This window comes from Lynx canadensis, chromosome D1 (assembly GCF_007474595.2).
Source record: "Lynx canadensis isolate LIC74 chromosome D1, mLynCan4.pri.v2, whole genome shotgun sequence".
NCBI lineage: Eukaryota > Metazoa > Chordata > Mammalia > Carnivora > Felidae > Lynx > Lynx canadensis.
The window spans coordinates 59,968,958-59,992,825 of NC_044312.2; the positions used below are offsets into that span (position 1 = coordinate 59,968,958).

Consider the following 23,868-nt stretch of genomic DNA (forward strand, 5'->3'; position numbering starts at 1 on the left):
TCTCCCTCCCTCCCTTTCTCCCTTTCTGCCTTCCTTCCTGGAGGTTGTGGGGAATCTCTGACTCTTAAAGTTTCTGGTTTGCAAGTTGTGGTATGTGACAGGGGTCTGCATAGGAGACCATGTCTAGGAGGGATCAAGAAGTCATCCTTTTAGTCCCTCAGTTTCTGAGTCTGGCAAGGCTAGAGCAGAGTAAATGGTCTGGTCTCATGGAATAAACCAATCATGAAATTTGATGTCACCACACTGCAATACTGTTTAATTGAGTGATCGTCATAGTACTACCCGTGCTTGTCCCAGGGAGTCCCTACCACCACACAGCAGGGCTCCCTCCACCCTGCCGTGGCCTCAGATCCCCCCACATCCTGGTTGGGAGGGGAGATGGCTGGATACAGAGATGGCTGGGTGGGTCCCCATCCCTGGGGAAGTGGCTGCTAGGGCTATGTCCGAAACCACTTTCTTGCTTCGAGGCTGTTCGAAGCTCCCTTCTTCATATGAAGGTCACCAGTTCCCAGAACTCCTAAGTGGCAGATATTGAACTTTCAGGGCCCAACTCCTGAGATCTGGAAGCCCCTAGGTGCCAAGAACAGGGTCTTCCAGGAGAGTAGAGAGAAGTCCCCCTGGGAGGTGGAGTCTGGCTGTCCTGCTGAAGAGAGAAGAAAAGAAGGTGAAGGGTCAGTAGGGCCAGGGGGAGTTGAAGCAGCTGAGGGAGGGGGCAAAGAGTACTCACTTTGTACAGATACACAGCCCCGCCTCTTCTCCCCTGCAACAGATAGCACCATGAGAGGCCTCCATGTAGATACAGACCCTCACACCCCAAGCTTCCCTTCCTACCAGGTCCTCACGTGGGCCATTCCCCCTTCTCAATCCAGCTTTCCCTTCTCCAAAATGCTGACTTCTGACTTTCTTTCCTCTTTCTTCCCCTGGAAAATCTTTCCAGCTTGCTTATCCGTCCCTGCTCCACCCTGGCCCCAGCCACTCCTCCATGCTGTCCTTGCCTCAGTACTTAGGAACAGCATCATATATGTGTCCTGTCAAACCCATTAAGCCCAGGGCCTCTTGAGATCTGAAGAAGCACCCGTCGCTTTCCTCTGCTTATCAATCTCCTTAACCAGATTCTATTGGTCAATCAGACTATACAGCAGATAGAACCTTTTGAGAATATTTACAGAATCACCTGAGAATGTTCATAGATCCAGAAAACACTTATAAGACCTTTTAAGAGCTGGCAGAACCCAAGTCACAGAGAATAGTAATTACAGCTGACTTCTGGCCCTCAGCTTTCCCATTAACCAAGTGGGTCTCCTGAAAGGGCATCCTGGTTTGTTTCACCCATCCCACCAGTCCTGCTTCCCTCGTGCATGGCTTACCACCCAGATAGGCACAGTTAAAGTGGCTGCAGGTCTGATTATAGCTCCAGAGAGTCACCAGGCTCTGGGCTCCTTCCTGGGAGAACCTGGTGACCAAGAAGACTTCATGTGGGGGGATCAGCACCTCGCGCTCCTCAGGAAAGACAGATAAGGCCTGGATAGGGGCCCCAAAGCAAGTCCTTAGAGAGAAGAAGGTGGCATTACCAAATCTGCGGGCCACTGCCTCATCCAGGGAGCTGGAAGCAAACTGGCCCAAGCGGACAGAGTCCCCCAGCCTCTTGGGTTCAAAATGAAGGGTGCCCATGCCTCGGAACACCACCTTCCCAGGTCCCCTGCTGCAGCCCCCACTGCCCTGCAGCAGCTGCAGGGCCCGGGTCAAGTAGAAATGCAGGGCCTTGAAGGGGAAGTACTTCATGTAGAATTCCCGGGAGCCACCGCCTGTTCGTACAGCCTGGTTCAGCTCCCAATATAAAGTGTTAGATGAGTTGGTATAGACCATGACGGCGATTCCGTGCTGGGCTTTGAAGCCAGGGGGCAGGGTGAGCCCTCGACGCCTGTGCTCCCAGGCCTCCCGTGCTGCCTCCCAGGACTCCCGCAGCAGGGCGTGGCCAGCCATCTCCTCCTTCAGCAGAGGGGCTGCCTTTTCTTCCATCTCCTCTGCGCAGCCCACGTAAGCATCATCAAAGGTGTCTGGAGCCAGGCCCAGGGGCAGGATGGGAACAGCCCGGGCCTATGGATGTAGGAAAGAGAGGAGCCACATAGGAAAGGATAGAAGTTCAGAGCACTGGACAGGGGCCCTGGTGGCAGATCAATTCAGAAACACAGTATCTCATTTCTATGACCAGATATATAGTATATGCAATTTGGCAAGAGTTCAAGGGCTTAAATAGCACAGCCACTGCAGTCGACAGACATGGGTTCAAATGCAGACTTCCCCATTTACTAGCTGTGGGATCTTGTGTATGTCTCTTTAACTTTTATGGGCTCTCCACGTGTAAACTGAGGATACTTTCTACCTCACAGGGATATTGTGAGGACAGCATATAGATCTTCACTTCTGTACAACATGATGGGGTCATTTTGTCATTAGAGAAGTTCTTGTACCTGGTAGGAAGTGGGGCTAGATGACTTCCAAGCACTGTTCTGGCTCTAAGATCAGTATTCAGGTGATATACAAATATACAGCCAATGTCCAGTGACCTGACCCTGCCTCCATCCTTAGATTCTCTTCCCCCCTCATGCCACAACACCAAGACACTGTCAGCTCTGAGACTCCTGAGTCTTCTCCTGCTTTAGAAGCCCATTTTTCCAAACATGGGGTGGGGTGTGTGGAGGAGGTCAAGCCCTGGTCTAGGAGGAGCTGCAGGAGGGCAGCGCACAGGTAGCCCAAGCCGCTTTGCCTGGGCTGCGCCTGTGGTGCCAGACAGGAAGTGGGGAGGAATGATATGAAGGAAGGAGGATCCTAGGAGGACCAGTGGGTGGAGGTGAGGATTCTGGGAGAGAGAATGGGAACTTGGGGCTGCCTGCAGCGATGGAGGTTCCTGAGAAGAAGAAGATTAAGAGGACTGGGATCCTAGACAAGAGTCCCTGGGAGAGATTTTTGAAGAGTCAGCCCCCCAGTCCACCTCTTTTTGGTCTGCCCCTGAACTGTTTGTTCCCCTTGTGGTGGGAGAAGCTTCCCCCAGTTACCTGCCAGAGGGCATGGAGAGCCATCAGCAGAGCCACCAGCATCGTTTTGGGGGGAGACTCAGGAAAGCGAGGTCCAGATGTCGAGGGCACCATTGGCGATGGGCTGGGGGCAAAGACCTGGGTCCTTTCCTCGGGTGTGAAGTGCCCCCTTTCAGGATACAGTCCAGGAGGGCGTGGGCGGGGCTAGGGGCGGGCCTAAAGGAGTGGGCGGGGCTTTAGATTTAATTGTCCTCCGCAAAACCCCAGGGCTCCGCTCCCCAAGTTCCCAGTCGCCCCCAAGCTCAGCGTCTTCTGCTCGGGGACCTTCTTGCGATGGTAAAGGTGGAGCCGTTATTTGGTTTCGCCCGGACAAGGGAGGGGGAGGGAGGCCGGGGAACCCACCTGGAAGTTGCAGGGGCGAGAGCGGGAAGGGGCGCTGATAGCTCGGGCAGGAGGCAGGGGGCTCAAGTCCGGGCGGGCGCTGCGCTGTCCCGGGAGTCCAGCCGATCAACAAAGTCCCGCGGCTAACTATAGCCCCCGCGGCGGTAACCTGACACCTCTCTTCTCCAACAACGGACACGGGGTGGGGGCAGCGGGTGTGGCGTGGGAAGGGGCCGAGGGGCGTACCTCCCTACCCCTAGGACTGCGAGGTCTTTCTCCAGAATCCACTTTGGCTCCGAGCGAGGCCAGGGATGAGGGAGGGACTTGTGAGACTTGTGAGACTTGTGAGACTTGCCTCTTCCTCAGGTGGGCCCTGACCTGGCTGGGCCCCACCTCCCAGACCACTACGCCGGGGAGGCCCACGCGGGTCCCGCCCACCAGAAAGTCTCCGCTGGTGCATTTGCTGATTTGCATGATATTTGCATATGGCCCAAATGTTGGAGCGTTTGTGGTCGGACCTCTGAGCGGCACCCATCGTTCCCCTTCCCTTTAGTGGGGTGGGACCAGATGCAGAGCTATCTCACAGCCTCAGGGGCCAGTACCACTTCTCCCCAGACCCTCCCTCTCTGGACCTCTTAGACTCAGGTGACCCCATGTTTATAAACACTAGCCTTTCCCCTCCCCTGCTGCGGGCCTGTCTATAAATAACCTGGCTCTGAGTTTTGGATGCCAAATCATAGGTAATGGGAGAAGTGGCCAGCTGAGGAATCAGTAAGCAGCTCTGGGGACAGCTTTCTGGCAGCCTGAGCCGCTGGGGGTGGGAGGGTTACTCTCACAGTGGCCATGGGAATTGGGGGGGGGGGTCTCAAATGTCAGGATTTAAAGAGATGCTTCCTGCTGCTTGTGGGGGCGAAAGTGGGCCTACAAGGTTAGACTTAACCACAGGGCCTCCATCCTGGTCTGGCTCACTCACTTAGCCCCATCCCTGCTGCCCCATCCCCTCAGGCTGCCCGCCAAATAAAGAATTTCCTTCATCAAGAATCCTGCTTTCTCCCAAATTCCTTCCTATAGCCCCAAATAGACAAACTGTGTATACAGGCTTGGAGAGATGTGGGGAGGTAGATGGAAGGAGTGGCATCCCAAAAAACTAGAACACTTGTCAGGCAAACACAGCTGCCAGACAACTACTCTTGGGGCACCTGGGTGGCTCAGTCAGTTAAGCATCTGACTCTTTTTCAGCTCAGATCATGATCTCACCATTCACCAGTTCAAGCCCTGTGTTGGGCTCTGCGCTGACAGCATGGAGCCTGCTTGGGATTCTCTCTCTCCCTTTCTCTCTGCCCATCCCCCGCCACTGCTTGTGCACATTCTCTCTCTCAAAATAAATAAACTTAAATAATAAAAAAAAAAGACAAGTACTCTTGTCCCCTTCCAATGAGACCGACTATCCCAAAGCTCAACTAGATTAGAAAATCAGGAGTTTCTCTATTGTCTACCATGACTATGAAAAACAGCATCTTGCCTGTGTATCCTGGCTGCCTCTGTTCCTGGAGGACCCTCAGCATTTGCTGTTGGAACAGAAGATACTGTCTGGGATGGGTAGGCTTGCTGAAACAAGTCCTTGGTATCAGATCTAGTGAATCAGAGTTTTGTCCTCTCTGATGCAAGTACTTTCCCCATCCCCAAATATGGAAATCCAAGAAAGGCCCCAAGAGATGGAATCAAATCTAGTCACTAAGCAGAGGCCCTGAGGCAGAAGCAGAAAGTCCTTTAAGATCACCTAGCAAATCAGTGCTGGCCAGACCCAGCCACCTTAATCTGGGAATCTCTCCTGGCATGTTAGGTGAGTCTCCATGCTCACATAAAAGGAATAAAATGCAAATGTAAAAGATACCGAGGACAGGGGTGCTGTGCACAGGACCAAACCCAATGGGGAGACAGTCATTCCAGCCTGGATCCTCGATGCCTCAGCCCACCTTCTCTCTGGCTTCAGGGGTTCCCTTTTACATGGGAGGAGCACAGGCCCAGGGCAGACTGGGCAGAGGCTAGTGTTCCCAAGCCTTGAGGAGACATCCAGAAATAGATGGGGGAGTGTCACATTTCTGAGCAGCTGTGTGGGGACAGGGGGTGAGGGACTGACAGTATAAAGGAGAAACCTGCCTTCCCTCTCCCCTGGTGGCCATCGCAGAAGACCAACACCAGCTTCCCTGGAGAAGGCCTAGGTAAGGGGCACACCGCCCTCCTCCTGGGCACAGGGCAGGGAAAGACTCTTTTAAAGGGGAAATTTGGGGTATTGATGGTGGAGTTTCAGGAGTTAGGAACAGTTTCAGGGAAACTTTTAGTCTGTTCAGGTTGCTATAAAATATCCCAGACTGCATAACTTATAAACAAACATTTCTCATAGTTATGGAGGCTGAAAGTCTGAGACCAGGGTGCCAGCATGGTCGGGTGAAGACTCTCTTTCTGGCTCATAACTGGCACCTTCTTACTATGTCTTCATATGGTAAAAGGGGCTAGGGAGCTCTGTGGGGTCTCTTTGATAAAGAACATTAATCCCATTCATGAGGGCTCCACCCTCATGAACTTATTACATCCTAAAAGATCCACCTTCTAAAGCCATCACAGCAGGTATTAGGATTTCAACATATGAATTTGGGGGGAACACAGATATTCAGACCGTAGCCCCTTTTATGGAGAGGTTTAGGATACCTAGGGAGGCTTGGGGCATTGAGAAACTTAGGGGTTCCTGGGAAGGGACTTAAGAGTCACATCTCCAAAAGGAAATGTTCAGTGAGGGTCTGGATAAGGAGAAATGACAAGTACCCTGAACAGGATGAGAGGAAAAACAGAAGGGCAGGTGGGATATAAGGGGTTGCCCAGTGCCTCCACTTCCTTGCCTCCCATGACCTCCCCATCATTCTGGCCCCACCCCATTCCCCCAAACACTGCTCACCAAAGTCATCAAACTACCTGTTCTGCAGTGGTCTACACTGTTAGCTGCACCTAGAAAGCCTCTCAGACTCTCAGCAAACATTCCAGGTGGCCTCATCTGTGGCTGCCTTGGGCTAAGCTCTGGGGACACAGAACAGGTCAGGGCTGGTCCCTGCCTTCAAGAAACTCACAGGCCAGGAGGGGAAACAGACACATAAGGGCAACACAGTACGATTAGGACAGTGACAGAGGGAAGCACAGGGTGATTTAAGAGCACAGAGTCATCAGAAGACTCCCTGGTGAAGGGGACCCCTGAGTTAAGCCTTGAAAGGTGGGTAGCAAGGAGAAGGGCATCCCCAGCAGATGGCAATGTGTGCAGAGCCACGGGGAGGGAAGAAGTGGAGCCTCACCTGGAACTTTGTTCTGTACTGGAGAAGCCAAGCACGAGGCTGAAGAGGTCACGGAGGGCTAGGTCACAGAGCACCTCAAATGCCAGCATGAGGAGGATTCTGTCCTGAGGGTAAGGAAGGAAGTTGTGTTTTGTTGCTTTTTTTCCTTTCTAGATGTGTTCTCATGTATTCCCTCATAATTTTCATCTCTGCATTTTTACTCTGTATTTTGAAATATTTCTTCCAGTTAGGTTTGGCACACAAGGTTTTAAGCAGGTAAGCAACCTGACCAGCTGTGCTTTAGAAACATTGTTCTCCCTGCTCTGTGGAGGGTGGATTAGCAGGGGTGACAGCTGAGGCAGGGAGATCAGGGAGGAGGCAGGGGCAGACCTCAGCCATGGCAAGGGATGTGGGGGTGGGAAAAGAAAAGGAGTTTCTAGGATGGATCCATATGGTGATTAGATGGCAACTAATTTAGTGTTTGATGAATGAAGTGACCATTTTGGGTGACTGGGTGAATAACAGAGATGGTATATTATATGAGACTCTTTCAATGGCAAGCTAGATAAAACCTAAAGAGGAAATTATTGGGGTGCCTGGGTGGCTCAGTCAGTTGAGCGTCCGACTTTGGCTCAGGTTATGATTTCATGGCTCATGAGTTCAAGCCCCGCATCCGTCTCTGTGCTGACGGCTCGGAACCTGGAGCCTGCTTCTGATTCTGTGTCTCCCTCTCTCTCTGCCTGCCTCTCTCCCTCTCTCTCTCTCTCAAAAATAAATAAACATTAATAAAAATTTAAAAAAAATTTAAAGAGGAAATTATCACAAGAATACCAGGGTACTTCATGAGACCCAAGTGAAGAGCCTCTAGAAACCCAAGATGTCTTGGTCTGCCTGTGCTTTGGCTTCAGGCAGCTTTTTCTTTGCTTCTCAGCCCTCTTTTTCCTTTCCCTGGGGATCTTATGTCTTCTCTGACTTCAATACACCCATGACTCTCAAATGTCTCATCTTATTGTCCATTCTTCTATCCCTTGGACATTTGCCCCTTGAGAGTCCACACATGCCAAACTGAACTCACCGTTTTTCCTCTAAACCTGATTATTCATTCATTTTGTATCATGTGCTGGGATGGGCAAAATGAGCTTTTAAAGTGTCTCTGCTCCTCCTCTGTTAGCAGACTGGAGTATGGAATCTGTATGTCATCCTTGATTTTTCCCTCTGTTGCACCCCCTATATCCCATCAGACACCATGTCTAGTAAATTATACCTAATGACTCTGGGTCCATCCTCACTGCTAGTATCTTAGGCCACATGATTCAAGGTCCTCACTCTCACTTCAGAACTCAGACTTCCCTATCCCAAGCCTATGAACTCTCTCTTTTCTTGCCTTGTCTCTGCAGGGTAGAGATGAGGATAGAAACAAGGGCAACAGAGAGATGGCAAGAGATAGAGTTGGCCTAGTGAGGTTTTGCTGCATAACCATTTTGCTCTGTACCATAAAATCTCGTGGCACGCAAAGGTTTATTCACATGTTCACAGGTTTTTGGGCCGACTATAGATTGTCTAATCTAAAGTGAGTTTGCTTAGGCTGCTCTGCTTCAAGCTGCCAGTCTGCCTCAGCTTTTTGCTGGCTGGGCTCACGTCTGCTGCTTATATGATCATTCTAGGGTCCAAGCTAATAGAACAGTTCTGGGCCACATTCTGATGATTTGTGACCCCAAAAGACCCCCTCTCTTGGTTTAGAGTCTCCCAAAAGCCAATCCAGAGACAAGGACTTGGGTGTAGTGAGCTTATTTGTAAGTTGATCCCAGAAAGTACAAGTTTAAAAGTGGCAAAGTGGATGGGGCACATGTACCCCAATGTTTATAGCAGCGCTTTCAACAATAGCCAAATTATGGAAAGAGCCTAAATGTCCATCAACTGATGAATGGATAAAGTATTATGCTAAGTGAAATAAGTCAGTCAGAGAAAGACAGATATCATGTTTTCACTCATATGTGGATCTTGAGAAACTTAACAGAAGACCATGGGGGAAGGGAAGGGGGAAAAATAGTTACAAACAGAGAGGGAGGAAGGCAAACCATAAGAGACTCTTAAGTACAGAGAACAAACTAAGGGTTGATGGGGGGTGGGGGAGAGGGGAAAGTGGGTGATGGGCATTGAGGAGGGCACTTGTTGGGATGAGCACTGGGTGTTGTAAGCCAATTTGACAACAAATTACATTAAATAAAATTTAAAAAGTGGCAAAGTGGGATGGAGAAGAGAAAAGCGCCCCCTCCCCAAAAAAAGTGCGTTAATGAGCACACTGTGACCACTGTGGTCAACTGGGGCTTAATCCCACTGGGTACCCTCTGTGGGAAAGGGAATCTGACTACCATTCTTCCTTGGTTAAGGGTTGTCCCTGGGAACATTAAATCCCCTGCACTTTTGGGTTGCCCTGAGCAAGTTTACAGGGTGATGAAGAAAGTCTTGGGCACAAAAATAACATGGAAAACTAGAGGTGGGAAGCTCAGCATAAGCTGAGGTATCAGCATGCACGAGAACTATCCACTGCCCCTGTGTGTGGACTTGTGGGTGGGCTGAACCATCAAAGTTCAGATTATAGAACAGGGATGCTTAACCTGAATGAGACTGGGGGCAGAGACATAACCACCTGAAATTTATGTAACATTGGGTGAGGGTACATACATCCATTTGCTTTTTTAAAAGTTTAATGTTTATTTTTGAGAGAGAGAGAGAGAGAGACAGAGCATGAGTAGGGGAAGGGCAGAGAGAGGGGGAGACACAGAATATGAAGCAGGCTCCAGGCTCTGAGCTGTCAGTACAGAGCCTGGTGCAGGGCTTGAACCCATGAGCTGTGAGATCATGACCTGAGCAGAAGTTGGACACTTAACCGACTGAGCCACCCAGATGCCCCTCCATTTTCTGAGGAGACGTTTCACCTTTCATCAGATTCTCAAAGAACCACTGACTGTTTTACCATTTGTGTATAAGAAGGAAAATAGAAATATCTTTGAATTTGCTTATATGTGCATAGAGTATCTTTAGAAGGATACACAGAAAATGGGAATGTTGGTTGCCTCTGGGGAGATGGAGTGAGGAATTAGCAAGAGAAAGATATTTTATTGTGTGCCTTTTGGACTATTTAAATTCTGAACAATGAAAATGTATTACTTTAAAAAAAAATTAAACCTTTAGAGGCACCTGGGTGGCTCAGTCAGTTAAGCGTCTGGCTCTTTATCTTGGCTCAGGTCATGATCTCACAGTTCGTAAGGTTGAGCCCCACATCAGGCTCCATGCTTGGGATTCTCTCTCTCCCTCTCTGCCCCTCCCCTGGCTTGCCCGCTCGCTCTCGCTCTCTCGCTCTCTCTCTCTCTCTCGCGCTCGTTCTCTCTCTCTTTCTCTCTGTCTCTTAAATATTTTTTAAAAAGATTTAAAAAACTTAAACCTTTAAAACATTAAACATTAAAGTCAAGATTGATCCTGTTAGTAAGCAGAAATGTGAATGAGAAAATAGATATCCTCAGTCAGCTGAGAGGCTGACTCTTGATTTCGGCTCAGGTCAGGAACCCAGGGTCGTGGGATCAAGACCCTGTTGGGCTCTGCACTGAGCATGGAGTGCTCTTCGGATTCTCGCTCTCAAAAAAAAAAAAAAAAAAAAAAAAGAGAGAGATCATAATAACTAGAACTGGCAAAGACATAGAGAAAAGGCCACTCTCATTCACTGTTGCAGAAGGGCAAACTAGTACCTCTGGGTGGTAATTTAGCAGTGCCAAATAAACAATAATTCATATCCTTTCAACATTATATCACTTCTTGATCTTTGCTATAAAAATAGGCCCATAAGTAGATAAGGATTTACATGCATGGATGTTCATAAAGTATTATGTGTAATGTCAAAAATGTCAAAAAGTTACAAAAAAAATGTGTGCCCAGAAGAAAATAGTTGAACAAACTATCGTTTAGCTATATTATGAAATCCTGTGCTGCCATTATAATGAATAAGGTAGATATGAATGTATGATGTGGAAGGAAGTCCTTGATACATTGTTTCCTGGAAAAAAGGTTACAGGAGATGTATGTGAAACATGAAAAGGCATGTTCCTTTTCCTTTTTGAAAAAAAGAAAATAAAAACCAAAAGCAGCCTGTGTACAGAAAACTAGGTGTGTATGCATATTTAAATATTAAATTACTTGCATGTGCACAGAAAAAGGTCCGAAAGGATACTACTGTCACGGTAACGGCAAGCACAGTTAAGAGTGAGAGAGGACACGGAGAGACTGTCTGCTCCAATCCTTACCCCAAGCTGGACTCTGCCTTCTTGGAGCCTCACTCCCCATCTCATCCTCTCCCCAACTCCCAGCCCCTCTCCTTTACCACCTGGGGGGTCTACATCTGTCCCTGACCTGGAAGCAATCGAGGGCTTAGGGGAGGAGGGCTCAGTTGGCACCAGGACTGCAGGAGGGGAGGATGGCTGGATCTTATACCTGGAGTACTGCCCTGGTCCCACCAGGTGACCAGTCCTGGATCTGCCCTGTTCCAGCCTCACATCCCCCACTGGGTGAAGCCCAGACCTCTTACTGTGGTAGTCAGGACCTTTCACGAACGGCCCCAACATTCCCACACTGCAAGCTGTGCCGTGCTGGATAAAATGTCTTTCACTTTTTACATTCAACACCTTTGCTCTTCTCATTTCTGCTACCCACGACTCCTTTCCCACCCCAAATGCCAATCTTCCTATCCCAGTCTCCACTGATTGAAGCCTTATTCTCCTATTTATCTGAAAGACCTTGTTCAGGTAACACCTCCTCCAGGAAGTCTCCCATATTCCTATGTTCCAGCAAGAAGGGTCTACTCTCTCTCGAGCCTTCATTTCTATGTTGTGACTCTGTGCCAAGCACTGGGAGTGGCGCAGATTAGGTGTCAATTAATGTTTATGAAATTACATATTAACATTCTCATTTTCTAGATGAAGAAACTGAGACCCAAAGAGAGATAGTAACTTGTCTAGGGCTACCTCCAACATGCCGCCTCCTGCCATGGTGTCTCTGCTGCTTGTGTCCATGGGCCTCATGGAAGCACTTCAGGTATGGTTATCCTCCACTGTCCCCATGTCAGCAGGCAGTTGTCGGCTGAGTTGTCAGCTTCCTGTGAGGAGCCATGGGAGGAGAGAATGACTGATGCTTCCTTTGGGGCTTGCCCAGCCTGAGGGGACAGTCCCAGACCCTGGTCTCTGCAGCTAGTCGTTCCCAATCCCCTTCCCCTCCAGGTGTGTTTGGGGCTCTCAGCGTCATCATCTAAGTGGAGAAATTTGGTGACAGGCTCCCATTCTCCTGAGGCTCATCCTCTCAGTCCTTACTGCTCCCTCTCCCTCAGGCCCAGAGCCACCCCATCACTCAACGAGACCTCTTCTCTCAAGAAATGCCCCTGGATATGGCCCCAGCCTCCTTTGATGACCAGTATGCTGGCTGTGCAGCAGCCATGACAGCTGCCCTCCCGGATCTCAACCAAACAGAGTTCCAGGCCAACAAAGTGTATGCTGACGGCTGGGCACTGGCAAGCAGCCAGTGGCAGGAGCGCCAGGCCTGGGGACCAGAGTGGGGCCCCAGCCCTACCCGGCTGCCCCTGCCACCCCCTGGCTTCCGCGATGAGCATGGGGTGGCCCTCCTGGCCTACACAGCCAACAGCCCCTTGCACAAGCAGTTCAACGCAGCCGTGCGGGAGGCGGGCCGCTCCCGAGCCTCCTACCTCCACCACTTCTCCTTCAAGACACTCCATTTCCTGCTGACCGAGGCCCTGCAGCTGCTGGGTAGGGGCCAGCGTTCACCCCAGTGCCGCCAAGTGTTCCGAGGGGTGCATGGCCTGCGCTTCCGGCCAGCAGCACCTGGAGCCACCGTAAGGCTGGGAGGATTTGCCTCCGCCTCCCTACAGAATGTTGCAGCCCAGCAGTTTGGGGAGGACACCTTCTTTGGCATCTGGACCTGCCTTGGGGCACCTATCAAGGGCTACTCCTTCTTCCCTGGGGAGGATGAGGTGCTGATCCCCCCCTTTGAGACCTTCCAGGTAATCAATGCCAGCAGACCAACCCAGGGCCCTGCCCGCATTTACCTCCGGGCCCTGGGCAAGCGCAGCACATACAACTGTGAGTACATTAAAGGTGAGCAGGGGATGCACTGGTCAGCATCTATGCAGAAGATGGGCCTCCCCTTCTGTTTTCAGGGGATACATACACAAATATTACAAATAAATTAATAGTAAGGGGGACCCAGTCCTGTCCCTCTGCCCCTCCACCCCTTTGCATCTAAGGGGAGACAAGCTTCTGAGGTAGTAGGACGCTTGTCCCTGGAGGTGCTTAAGCCAGAGCTGGCCACTTGCCTGCTGGGAGGTTGAAGAGGGTTTTCTGACCAAGAAAGGTGTCTATGGACATTTGAGAGCCAAACAGAACTGGTCAGGCTTTTCTCCCAGCTGGAAGCTGGAAGGCAATTAATTTCTGGCTATAGCACTGACACCCAGACCATTGATGCTGGGTCTGATTAAGAGCCCCAACCTCAGCTTCCAAGAGGAGCACATGCATTCGGCTGAATGGAAATCCTGTGCTGTCGTGTGTGCTGGGTAGGGGTGCAGGTGGGTGGTAAGATAGCCGTTAGGGGCTGTGCCCCAAAGTTCCAGCTCAGGCTGTGGCAGGTCTCAGATACTCTTCCTGTCTATCCTCCAGGACTGGCCAGAGATGGAATCATGAGGCCAGCCTCACGTTCTTAATATCTGAAGGGGTTGGGGGTTACTGGTCCTGGCCGAATGATGCCCAGGGGCTTGTGAGGCCTAATTTGCATAATTAGAAGCAGGTTGTTGCCTGGAACTGTGGACCACATCTAAGATAGGAGAAAGTCCAGTATGGCTACCATTCTCACCTTGGACAGCACCATGAGCTTGCATGAGTTAATGGAAGATGAAAAAGACATGCAAAATACATAAACTAGTGCCTCCTTGGCTGGGACAAGGCATGGGAGAGGGAGAGGTGAGGCAAAGCTACAGGCCAAGGAAGCAGGAGGGTACCCAGAATAGACCCTGGCTTTGAGGGCTGGCTCCCTTCTGGCTCTGCTGCTCATGGGTCAAGTCAAATGTAGGCAAAGGAGGTCCCATCATAAGGAAGCAGAGTTAGAAGAAAATGTATCAGCTTCTCCTTGAATGAGTTGGGGATGGACCACAGGGTTCGGGGGTTCTTTCCTGACCTGAGAGCTATTGAGACTTTGATTATTTACTGTTTCTTCCCTACAGATAAGCAGTGCAAGTCTGGGCCCTGCCGTCTGGATAACTCAGGTAAGAGCTGCAAGCCTATGTGGGCCTCAGATCAAGGATGAGCAGGGTGCCCTGGGGTTGGACTCCCCTCCTGAATGCATGTCACTCTTGAAAGGAAAACAACCCTCTTTTAATCAAAACAAGTAAACTCTCTTAAGCAGACACCTGTGGGGGTTGCTAACCTCTCTTAGAGGACATAGATGTGTGTATGGGGCAGTAGTCATGCAAGCTGATACACCTGCCCCCAAGTATGGGGCCCTCTCCTTCACAGAAGGTCAATGATCATGCACCAGAGAGATCCAGGTTGCAGTGAGGGGATGAAGGGAAGGGACCACTCCCAAAGTCCTCTCTGGGCCTTCTCCTTCAGCTGCAGAACCCACTGTCTCTATTACTAACCTCAGGGCTCCTGTAGACCACCTTCCAAGGTTGAGGTCAGGTCTGGGGTGCTGGAGACCTGGGATCTCATCTGAGCTCTGCCCTTTCTCTGTGATCACTCGCTCTCTCTGGGCCTCAGTTTTCCTATCTGTATAATAAGCATATTAGACTAGATGATCCCCAGGTCCCTTTCAGTTGTGACTCTGCTTCCCTTGAATACCCACTATTCCAGGGCCTGTCTAAGCCACCACTTCTCTAGGTGGGAAGGGGCTTTTCCAGGGGAACCAACTGGAATAGGCCCTTCCCAAGAAAGAAACTCTAGCCACTTATCCCCCTCAGGTCCCTCTTCCCTCCTCCAGGGCTCTGTGAACAGTGGGAAGGAGGGGGGCCTAGCATCTACTTTATTCCCACCATTCTCCACTACACAGTCCCACACCATGCTCCAGGCACACCACGCCATGAATCCTCACCATGACCCAGTGGGGTAGGTACTATCATCACCCTTGTTCTACAGATGAGGGAACTAAGTCCCAGAGAAGTGAAGCAACCAGTCCTACACACACAGCTAATAAGGGGTGGGGTCCAGAGAGCCCAGCTCTAGAGCCACACTCTGAACCATCACACTACCTGGTCCCCATTTCTCTCCAGACACCATCTTATTTTATCCTTACTGTACAATAAACTATTGGAAGGAGGAAGAACAGGGAGTATTACCTTCATTATATAGTAAAGGAGACCCAGAGACAGAAATGACTTGCCCAAGGTGACAGAAGGAGTCAGTGGCAGAGCCAGGGTCAGAAGCCATATCTCCAGGCTCCAACCAACTTGAGTTCTGGTAATGTCATTTCAAGCACTGGACAAGTTAAGGATTCCCCCTGGTCCATCAGTACTTCTATCAGGGGTTGGGCAGAGGGGCAAAGATGAGCATCACTAGAGCTCTCATCATATCTCTTCCCCTTGTTCAACCCACTCTGTGATGCCTCATTTGTCTCAGTAGGGGGCAGGGGCATAGACCAACCTAGTGACCTCTGGAAAGGGAACTGGGGCTCTTTCATCTGCCTACCCTCCTCCCTGAATCCATGCTCTGCATCTCTGCATCTCTGGCTCCCATCACACTTTGTGTGTCTGTGTTTCCAGCTCACTCTGCTCGCTCCTCTTTGTCTTATTTATGTACCTCATTTTACCCTGAAAACTTCTCTCTCTGCCTCTGTTTTTCCCACAGCCATGAGTCAAGGCCCCATTTCTGCAGTCTGGTCCCTCCTACTGCCACTCTGGCTCCTTGTCAGAGGAACCTTTCCATAGACTCCAGGCCTCCCATCATCCTTCCAACACTGAACAGCCCTGCCTGCTGCCTCTACCCAACATGGGGATGTTGGCCACATGTGTGCTTTAAAGGCAGCCAGGATCCATGGTAACTCCATCTGCTGGGAACTCTGGGACGTTGGTAGCTGCCAGGCCTGCTGATGGAGAAATAAGGGAATCTGAGGACTGAGCCTTAGCCAAGGCTCTAAGAATGAGACACTGAATAGACACGGGGGTCTCTACAACAGGCAACAACTCACTTGGAGGTTAAACTAGTTTGGGGGGGAATGGGGAGGAAAGCACTTGGCCAGAGCATTTGCTGGTATTACTCAAATGCCTCACATGTGCACCTGGAAAGCTCCTATTCACTCTCCCAAGAAGCCTTCTCTGACTTCTCCCACCTGGCTGGGCTAGGGGTCCTGCCTCTCTGCTCCCACGGGTCCTTAGATGCTTCTCTACACCACGTGTTCATGTTTGCCTCCTGTATCAGATGGTGAGCTTCCTGACGGCAGGGACTGGGTCTAAAGCACAGAGGTAGTGCTAGAAAATGTGTAAATCAAAAAGGAACAAACATCTTGCGAATGGCTCATCTCTGCAGTGCCCTGCTCTGGACATTTTCAAGCTCTCTGAATGTCAGTGTGTAGGAATGATGTGGACTGGCTCTAGCTCCAGACAGTAGAGAGCAGGAGAAATAGCAGAGACAGCATTAGGTTCTCTGCCAGGGTCTCAACTGAATGCGCAATTGAATTCTTGTCAGCAAAGACATATAATTTCTGCTCTGATCTATGTGTCCTAAGGTTCCCGTCTCTAGAGAGACAATCCTGGATCCCCAACTTCCACTACCACGGGTCCCAACGGTTAAGACAGGACACTGAAGAGGTGCTAGGCACACACTTACTTTATTATGAGTTGGGGCTTTGGGGCCAAAATTCTGGTGTGGCCTCCTGCTCTGGAAACTAGAATCCTGAATCCTTTACCCTGAGTCCTAGGCAGGGACTGGCAAGACCAAGTTCCTAAAATAATAGCCACCAAGGAAGTAAGAGAAGACAAAGAAACATGGTAGTTCTGTTTCTCATATAACCTGCACCCTTGCCACTCTAACATTTCTAACACTCAGCATCAAAGTTCAATTCTGTTCCTCCAGGACTGCATTTTGATTTTGACCCTTCTTAGAGTTTCTCTTCCATAGGGATTAAGGGAGTGGCAAACTCTGGATTTCCCTTAGTGGTTAAGGTATGTAGACAAGCGATCCCTGTGGTTTGTGAAATCGGCAGTGCTGATCCTGAAGAAAGGGTGTCCCAGGCTCTTAGGCACAGTGGGGAGAGACTGGGTGGCCTGAGAGCCAACAACCACCTGGCCTTTCCATCTCTGTCTGGGGGTGCTGTGGCTGCATCAGACCCCTGGGACTCACAGGGCCTGCACCAGCACCAGGAGGCTCATGACCAGGGCCATGGAGAAGAAGATCCCCAGGAAGAAGCGATCCATCACACGGGCCAGCCGCTTCCAGTCCTCATGGCGGCGCTGGGCAGCCCGGTGGCTGTGGAAGGTGTTAGCAATGGTAGCTACGTGATGCAGCAAGGCTTCTTGATGGCACAGACACCGTGGCTCATGGCAAGGAACTGCTGGAGGGTGAACCCCTTCATCAGAAGGCTGGGGACTGGGGGGTGACTCAGGTGGTCTAGACTGCCCACAGGGCTCCCCTCGTTCCCGCACGCACAAGCCCCGTGCCAGGCGTCCCAGGAGGAGGGCCCGAGCCCAGGCTGGCACTGGTCGGGCACTGGGACCACAGTAATGCAGGTTCATGATAAGGATGGTGAGCGCTGTGGAGAATGTGACCATGGTCATGGTGGCCATGTAGTACTTCCCTGAAAGAGAGAGAGTGAGCTGGGGCCCAAAACAAGAACTCAGGGTGCCTGAGTCTGCCCACTGCCTCAACACAAATAGGCACCAGCTCATCCACCATGAGGCTCTCAGGACCCTCCAATCCCAATGGATGGAGCCAGGAAGGACATAAGAGCCAAGGTCTCCTCATCCCCTATTCCTACAAGTCAGTTCTCACAAGCCACGTGCTCCCTAGTTGTTCTCCTCACTGCTGGACTCTGCACTCCCTCACAATCCATGAAAGCCACGCTCTCAAATGTAGAAGCACCATCTGGGGCAAGTTATTGATTCTTTTGGTACAACTGGGATAACAACAGAACTTACCTCACAGGTCTGTGGTGAGGGCTCCCTGAGTTAATAAATGACAAGCGCTTAGGAGAGGACCTGGCACACAGCCAGCACTCAATGCAAACTGCCTGTTACGACGGGTGAGGGGAAGGATGTCTTCCCGGAAGGGGCCTACCCCTCTCCCCTCAATCTCAGAATGAGGCATGCTCCTGGAACGCCCCCACCCTCACCCCCAATTCCCGTACCGTATTGGGCCGGCACGGCTGGGCTGGGGATGGGCGGGGGCCGGTCTCACGGAGGGGACTGCTCACTCCCCGCCCCCTCACCACCCTCGACCCGCGCCCTCGTGGCTCACCGATGAGCGGCACGCTCTCGGCCGGTGGCATGCTCTCGGCCAGGAGCAGCTGGAAGACGGTGAGCGCCAGCAGCACGGTGACGCCGAGCGACACCTTCTCGCCCGAGTCGGCGGGCAGGTGGAAGGCGAGCGGCGCGAGCAGCGAGATGAGCACGCAGGGCAGCAGCAGGTTGCACACGTAGGCGGCGGCGCGGCGGCGCAGCAGCAGCGTGAAGGTCACGTCCGGGTAGGGCTCTGAGCAGCAGCCGTAGGTGAGCACGCGCCGCCGTGCCGGCATGCCCAGCACGTGCCACTCCACGTTCTCCACGAAGTCGGCCAGGCTGGCTGCGGTACCGCGCGGCCGCACGTCCAGCTGGTGCCCGCCGTGCGTCCACGAGCCGAACGTCAGGCCGCAGCGCTGCGCGTCGAACGGGAAGGCCGACACGTCCACGCGGCATGAGCTGCGCGTGATGGCCGGCGCGTCCCAGCGCACGGCGCCGTCGTGCCGCAGAACCACGTTGGTGCTGGCCGAGGCCGGCGGCTGTGCGTCAGCCCTGTGGGCGGGCGGGGTTGGGCTACCTGAGGAGGCTGCTGGGAGGCAGACTCCTGCAGCAGCTCTGCGACCCCCGGGGCCCTGTGGTTACCAGGGACCGCCTGGAGGGTGGAGGGGGCGGCAGAGAGGGCCCTGCGTGCCTTTGGAGGCTCAGAAGGGGTGGCGCCTGCAGACTCTAGAGGAGACACGGATCTAGGCCAGGGCAGGGTGAAAACACATCTGCAAAAGATGGCACCTGGCTGCATTGTGTTATCTGCAAATCTCCTAGGGGGCCCCTGGGGGAAAATATGCAGAGCCATGTGTTGTCTGGGAAACACAACTGGTTTAGGTGGCATAAAGGAATGCTCCAGAGGGTTAGGCCCTAGAGGAAGTCCCTAGGTAGGCGGTCGGGGAGTCCTGGGAGACTTGGAGCGGGCCTGGAAGGGTGGAGTATGCCATCAGGAGGCACTTGTACCCCAGAACCCTCTCTGTGAGAGATACAGAAATGGCCCCTAGACCACACAGTGGGTTCCCAGGAGACATTCAGCCTGGGTTGGCTTGGGAGAGTCTAAAGTGGGGCATATCATGGAGGGGCTGGCAGCTTAGAAGGTCCTGGGGGAAAAGCTTCCAGGGCAGCATAGGAACCAGGTTAGGTTGTGGGGATGGGGAATCAGTGCAAACCTAGAGCCAAGGGCAACAGATGGAAGGGGGAGGGGCCCAGGCAGGCAGTACTTGTTATAGAGTACGATGTCTGGACGCCACACGAGACTGCTGGGGATGCGGATAGCATCCAGGCCACCATAGGCATCGGGGTCCCATCGTAGGTAGGCATCTGTCCACTCCTGTCGAATCCACAGGTACAGGGTCAGCACCTGGTTCCGCTCATCCTGGTGGGTGGCAGGGAGTAGGCACAGGTGTGGGCACACATATATGCACACCCTCCCCTGTGTGTACACACTCACCTACAGAGTTCTGGACGGCACCCACAAACGCGGCTGGCTCACAGTCCAGTTACTACCCAGGCCTGACCTTGCTATGTGACCTTGACAGTTTTCCACTCTTCTTTAGGTCTCAGTTTCCTCAGTAGTTACATGGGTGATAATCCCTGCTGGGCAGGAATCCAAGTGTGCAAAGTAGTGGACACACTGTGGGCACCCAGCAGTTAGTATCCAACAGTTAGTAGCTGTTATTATTGTTAATATTAATGTTTATAGATAAGAATTATTTGGAGAATAATCCCATTCTCTCACTCCCTCCCCCCCACCCCCCTCCTATTCCTTGACACTGCCATAGGCATGCTCCAAGGTTGCACCACAACACACCATATCAATGATCTGGGACAATGTCACCTCCAGGGTCACGTTCAGAGCCTGGTCTGTGTCTGCCACAGGTCTCAGGGCACTTGTGTAGTTGGCGAAGAGGTCACGGAACAGCTTGTGAGCCAGTCTGCCCTCAGCTCCCAAGCATTCTGGGGGACCAGGAAACAGGGTTGTGCATCTGAGACTCTTGTCCAGGGCCCTCTGCTCACACCCTCTATCCCCACAAGGCTGGCACCTGTCACCTGCTGTGCTATCTCCTGGCCATCTGACTGGTCCTCCTGATGTCTTCTCTGTCCATCTAGCTGTGGTTCTAGTTCCTCCCTGGACTGCTTCCAGGGATGAGTGAGGTGAAGGCTGAGGACTAAATTGGTACTGTCTTCTGGAGCACGCTGACTGTTTTTTTCCCCCACCCTTTCCCTTCCTAAGGACCTGGATTCTGCTTGCCCTACTGCAAATGCAACAGGGGCCTAAACAGACGATAGGAGTCTTCTCTCTCCCCCAGGTGTTGTTAACCCCATTGCCACCCCCCCCCCCCCGCTCCAGTCTCTCAAACCTGTCTCCACTTATCCAGCTGCACTTCTGTGGATTTCTTCGAAGTTTCTAATGCTGTGGGCTATCCCTCCTTCTGAAAGTCCTCTCTTCTCTAGACTTCTGTGACATACCACATTGTCTTCAGCCTCTGACTGAAGTATTGTTCCCCAGAATCCTGTCCTTGGCCTTTTTTTTTCAGCCCAGATTTTTCTCCTGAGCTCCAGACCCATAAATACAATTCATTCCCGAATGTCCTATTGGCACCTTTAAGGCTGTAGTTCCAAAATATGAACTCATTTCCTCCTCCCATGCTCTGAAACCTATTCCTTATTCTGTGTTCCCCATCTCAGCAAACAGCACTGATCCCCCAGTGATTTCAGCCAGAAATCTGGGAATTATCCCTCCTTTCTGCCCCCTCCCCCTGCAATCCAACCAGTACCCGAGTCCTGCCAGCCATGTTACTGGGCATCTTTTGAATGTCTATTCACCTCTGAAGCTGAGAGGACTTCTCACTGCCCCTGCTGCAAGTTTAGTCTCTCTAACCAACCTTCACATTTCTGAGATCAGGTTTTTAAGCACTCAAGTTTGACCAGGCCAGTAGCTGCTTAAAAGTGTTCAATATCTCTCTCTGTTGCCTGCTAATAAAGTCTAAACTCAGCTTGGCATTCAAGGCCCTTCATGATCTGGCCCCCTCACCCTGGATTTTCCATCACTGTTCCCACCCCGGCCAGGCAGGTCTTCTCTTGTCCCCTTCATCACCTTTGTCCTCCATGATACCCAGATAGAACACTTGTTCCACACACAGTAGTGAAGAGAAATAGGGTGTGGAGAGAGATTTGGGGAGGAAGGCAACAGCAGCAGTGCCCAGAGAGGCAGGGCTGGTTTACTGAGCTTCACACCTGGAAGCAGCGAGAGCAGGAGCAGAAAGCCCAGGCCGGAGACAGAGAAGCTTAGGCTGAGGTGGTGGCTCCGGGGCCCCATGGCCCTGCCACAGCAAGAGGTGGGGCAGGTCTCTGGGTGTGAGCCTCTTGGCCCCACTGAGGGCAGCATCAGGCTCTGCTGGCAGGGATGGTGTGGACGATACCTGCAAGTCAGAAGTAAGACTGAAATCTCTGCTGGGTCCAGCTACCCTCTGGGGAGCCCTGCGGCTCTTCCGGTTCTCTCACCCTCCTATTTGTACCTGCCCTTGGATTTAAGTACTTGGATCTTGGCATCTGCTCTTTCTCCTCTGTTAGTCCTTTCCTCTTCTGGCCTCTGCCCCTGCACTTGTCTCTGCCCCCCCACCCCCCTTTACCTCTCTCACTCAGCATCTCCGTCTCCACTTCCTTTTGTCTTTTCTTCTGTAACTCTTTCTTGGCCTCTGCCTCTTTGACTTTGGTCTTCCTCCTTCCACTCATTCTTCCTGTCTCCTTCTATTTCAGCCCCCTAACTTCCTTTCTCTGTTCTCCATACCTGGACTCCGGATGAGCCTGGCACATTCTCAGCAGAACGGGGCAGGGACTTCATCAGCCCTGAGCCCTCTGAGGCATAGGGCTGCAGGCCCCTCCCCCTTTGCCGTTTTCATTAGCTTAATTATAGGGTTGGGACACCTGTGCCCATGGGAACAGAGTAATTGAAACTGACACCTCAGGTTACCGGGCCCTGAATTATTCAAATTCTGTAAGTCAGCACCCAGGCTCAGCTGAAGCCCAGCCTGGGGTATTGGAGGGCACAGACATCCTAGGGTCAGGGGTGTGAGGGAGCAGGACCCATGGATGATGCTGTCCTCCGAGTTCTACCACCATTACTGAATTCTTGAAGCCTCCTTTAAACTGTCAGCTCTGCCTCCAGTGAGAGATCGAACACATCTGTCCAGGCTAAGCAGGCACTTTGTGCCAATCAAGCTCTCCCCTCCTGGTGGGAATGGGAACTGAGCCTCAGGCTCCTCCAGGTGGCCCCACAGAGCAGGGGATGCAGCTCACATCCTCACCTCCAGCTCCCTACAGCCATCCCAATCGGAGCCTCAGTGTTTTCCCCATGCCCAAACACCATAGGTGATATGGGGTAGCAGGGAAAACACAGGCTTTAGAGTCACTTTCAGCTCTGTCTTATGAGTTGTCTGACATGGGCAAGCTACTGAAACTCTCTGGGTTTTGGTTTTCTCATACAGGATAATGGGATTAACAGTCCTCACTTTGAAAGGATTAAATGAGACAAGCAATAATGCAAGGCAAGTGCCCAGCATATTGTCTGATGCACAGTAGTCAACCAACTATAATCTCAGTGATATCTTCAGGAACACACACTTAGATTCACAAGTCTCCAGCCCCTGGCAACCACAGTTCTAAACTTTCTATCTCCATAATTTTGACTTAAGTACCTCATGTAAGTGGAATCACACAGTAGTTGTCTTTTTGAGATCAGTTGATTCACTTTGCATAATATCCTCAAGATTGATCCATTTTGTTACATATGTCAGAACTTTCTTATTTTAGGGCTATATATATTCTATTGTATGCATATGCTACATTTTGCTTATCTATTCATTCCTTGAGGAATACTTGGCTTGCTTACACATTTTGGGTAGTATGAATAATCCTGCTGAATATGAAAATAGAAGTATCTCTTCAAGAGTTTGTTTTCAGTTCTTTTGAATATATACCCAGAAATGGAATTGCTAGGTCATATGGTAATTCAATTTTTTTTTTTTTTTGAGAAATCGCCATACTATAATAGCCATAACATTTTACATCCCCACCAAACAGGGTACAAGGGTTCCAATTTCTCCACATCCTCATCAACATTTATTATTTTTTCTTTTTTTTAAATAGTAGCCATCGTAATGGGTATAAGTTGGTATCTCACTATAGTTTTGATTTGCATTTCCCTAATGATTAGTGATGTTGAGCATGGTTTCATGTGCTTATTGGCCATTTATATGTCTTCTTTGAAGAAGTGTCTATTCGAGCCTTTTGTCCATTTTTAAATTGTTTTTTTGTTGTTGTGTTCTAGGAGTTCTCTCTATATTCTGGATATTAAGCCCTTATAGGGTATATAATTTGTAAATATTTTCTTCCATTCTATGGGCTGCTTTTTTAGTCAGTTGATATATTCTCTTGGTGAACAATATTTTATTTTATTTTTTAATTTTTTTTTCAACGTTTTTTATTTATTTTTGGGACAGAGAGAGACAGAGCATGAACAGGGGAGGGGCAGAGAGAGAGGGAGACACAGAATCGGAAACAGGCTCCAGGCTCCGAGCCATCAGCCCAGAGCCCGACGCGGGGCTCGAACTCA

At 51.1% G+C, this 23,868-nt stretch overlaps 3 protein-coding genes across 8 annotated transcripts; 1 reads left to right on the forward strand and 2 right to left on the reverse strand.

Moving 5' to 3' along the window:
- Nucleotides 1-233: 233 nt before the first annotated feature.
- ART5 (ADP-ribosyltransferase 5) lies at nt 234-3,556 on the reverse strand. Of its 2 annotated transcripts, none has more exons than XM_030332532.1 (5): nt 3,438-3,556; nt 3,057-3,251; nt 1,368-2,097; nt 728-760; nt 234-640 (listed from the first exon to the last, which is right to left on the reverse strand). In XM_030332532.1, the coding sequence occupies exons 2-5, from the start codon at nt 3,147-3,149 to the stop codon at nt 540-542; spliced, it is 957 nt and encodes a 318-aa protein (XP_030188392.1). In that variant the 5' UTR covers nt 3,150-3,251; nt 3,438-3,556; the 3' UTR covers nt 234-539. The 2 variants fall into 2 exon arrangements, with proteins under 2 accessions (XP_030188392.1, XP_030188391.1); XM_030332531.1 differs by having other exon boundaries at nt 234-643.
- A 1,996-nt stretch (nt 3,557-5,552) lies between these two features.
- On the forward strand, nt 5,553-16,296 carry ART1 (ADP-ribosyltransferase 1). Of its 5 annotated transcripts, none has more exons than XM_030333355.1 (6): nt 5,553-5,638; nt 6,785-6,867; nt 11,704-11,821; nt 12,111-12,797; nt 14,010-14,051; nt 15,628-15,689. In XM_030333355.1, exons 3-6 carry the CDS (start codon nt 11,759-11,761, stop codon nt 15,631-15,633), a joined length of 798 nt encoding a protein of 265 aa, XP_030189215.1. In that variant the 5' UTR covers nt 5,553-5,638; nt 6,785-6,867; nt 11,704-11,758; the 3' UTR covers nt 15,634-15,689. The 5 variants fall into 5 exon arrangements, with proteins under 5 accessions (XP_030189215.1, XP_030189214.1, XP_030189212.1 ...); XM_030333354.1 differs by having other exon boundaries at nt 5,556-5,638; nt 12,111-12,876; nt 15,628-16,296; XM_030333352.1 differs by having other exon boundaries at nt 5,558-5,638; nt 6,782-6,867; nt 12,111-12,891; nt 15,628-16,296.
- Nucleotides 16,297-16,376: 80 nt separating this feature from the next.
- CHRNA10 (cholinergic receptor nicotinic alpha 10 subunit) lies at nt 16,377-21,989 on the reverse strand. Its single transcript, XM_030333707.1, has 5 exons — nt 21,887-21,989; nt 20,065-20,528; nt 19,475-19,629; nt 18,232-18,764; nt 16,377-17,572 (listed from the first exon to the last, which is right to left on the reverse strand). Exons 1-5 carry the CDS (start codon nt 21,987-21,989, stop codon nt 17,115-17,117), a joined length of 1,713 nt encoding a protein of 570 aa, XP_030189567.1. The 3' UTR covers nt 16,377-17,114.
- Nucleotides 21,990-23,868: the final 1,879 nt, after the last annotated feature.

Coding starts and splice junctions, on each gene's coding strand:
- ART5 (XM_030332531.1), bottom strand. CDS start 3,149: ATGGTGCCCTCGACATCTGGACCTCGCTTTCCTGAGTCTCCCCCCAAA. Junction 2,098..3,056: donor CTCTCCATGCCCTCTGGCAG/GTAACTGGGGGA, acceptor CTACATCCATAG/GCCCGGGCTGTTCCCATCCT. Junction 761..1,367: donor TAACTGTGCCTATCTGGGTG/GTAAGCCATGCA, acceptor TATCTGTTGCAG/GGGAGAAGAGGCGGGGCTGT.
- ART1 (XM_030333352.1), top strand. CDS start 11,759: ATGCCGCCTCCTGCCATGGTGTCTCTGCTGCTTGTGTCCATGGGCCTC. Junction 12,892..14,009: donor CAACTGTGAGTACATTAAAG/GTGAGCAGGGGA, acceptor TCTTCCCTACAG/ATAAGCAGTGCAAGTCTGGG. Junction 14,052..15,627: donor CTGCCGTCTGGATAACTCAG/GTAAGAGCTGCA, acceptor TTTTTCCCACAG/CCATGAGTCAAGGCCCCATT.
- CHRNA10 (XM_030333707.1), bottom strand. CDS start 21,989: ATGAGTGGAAGGAGGAAGACCAAAGTCAAAGAGGCAGAGGCCAAGAAA. Junction 18,765..19,474: donor GACATCGTACTCTATAACAA/GTACTGCCTGCC, acceptor GCCCGCCCACAG/GGCTGACGCACAGCCGCCGG. Junction 17,573..18,231: donor CGAGAGCGTGCCGCTCATCG/GTGAGCCACGAG, acceptor TCTCTCTTTCAG/GGAAGTACTACATGGCCACC.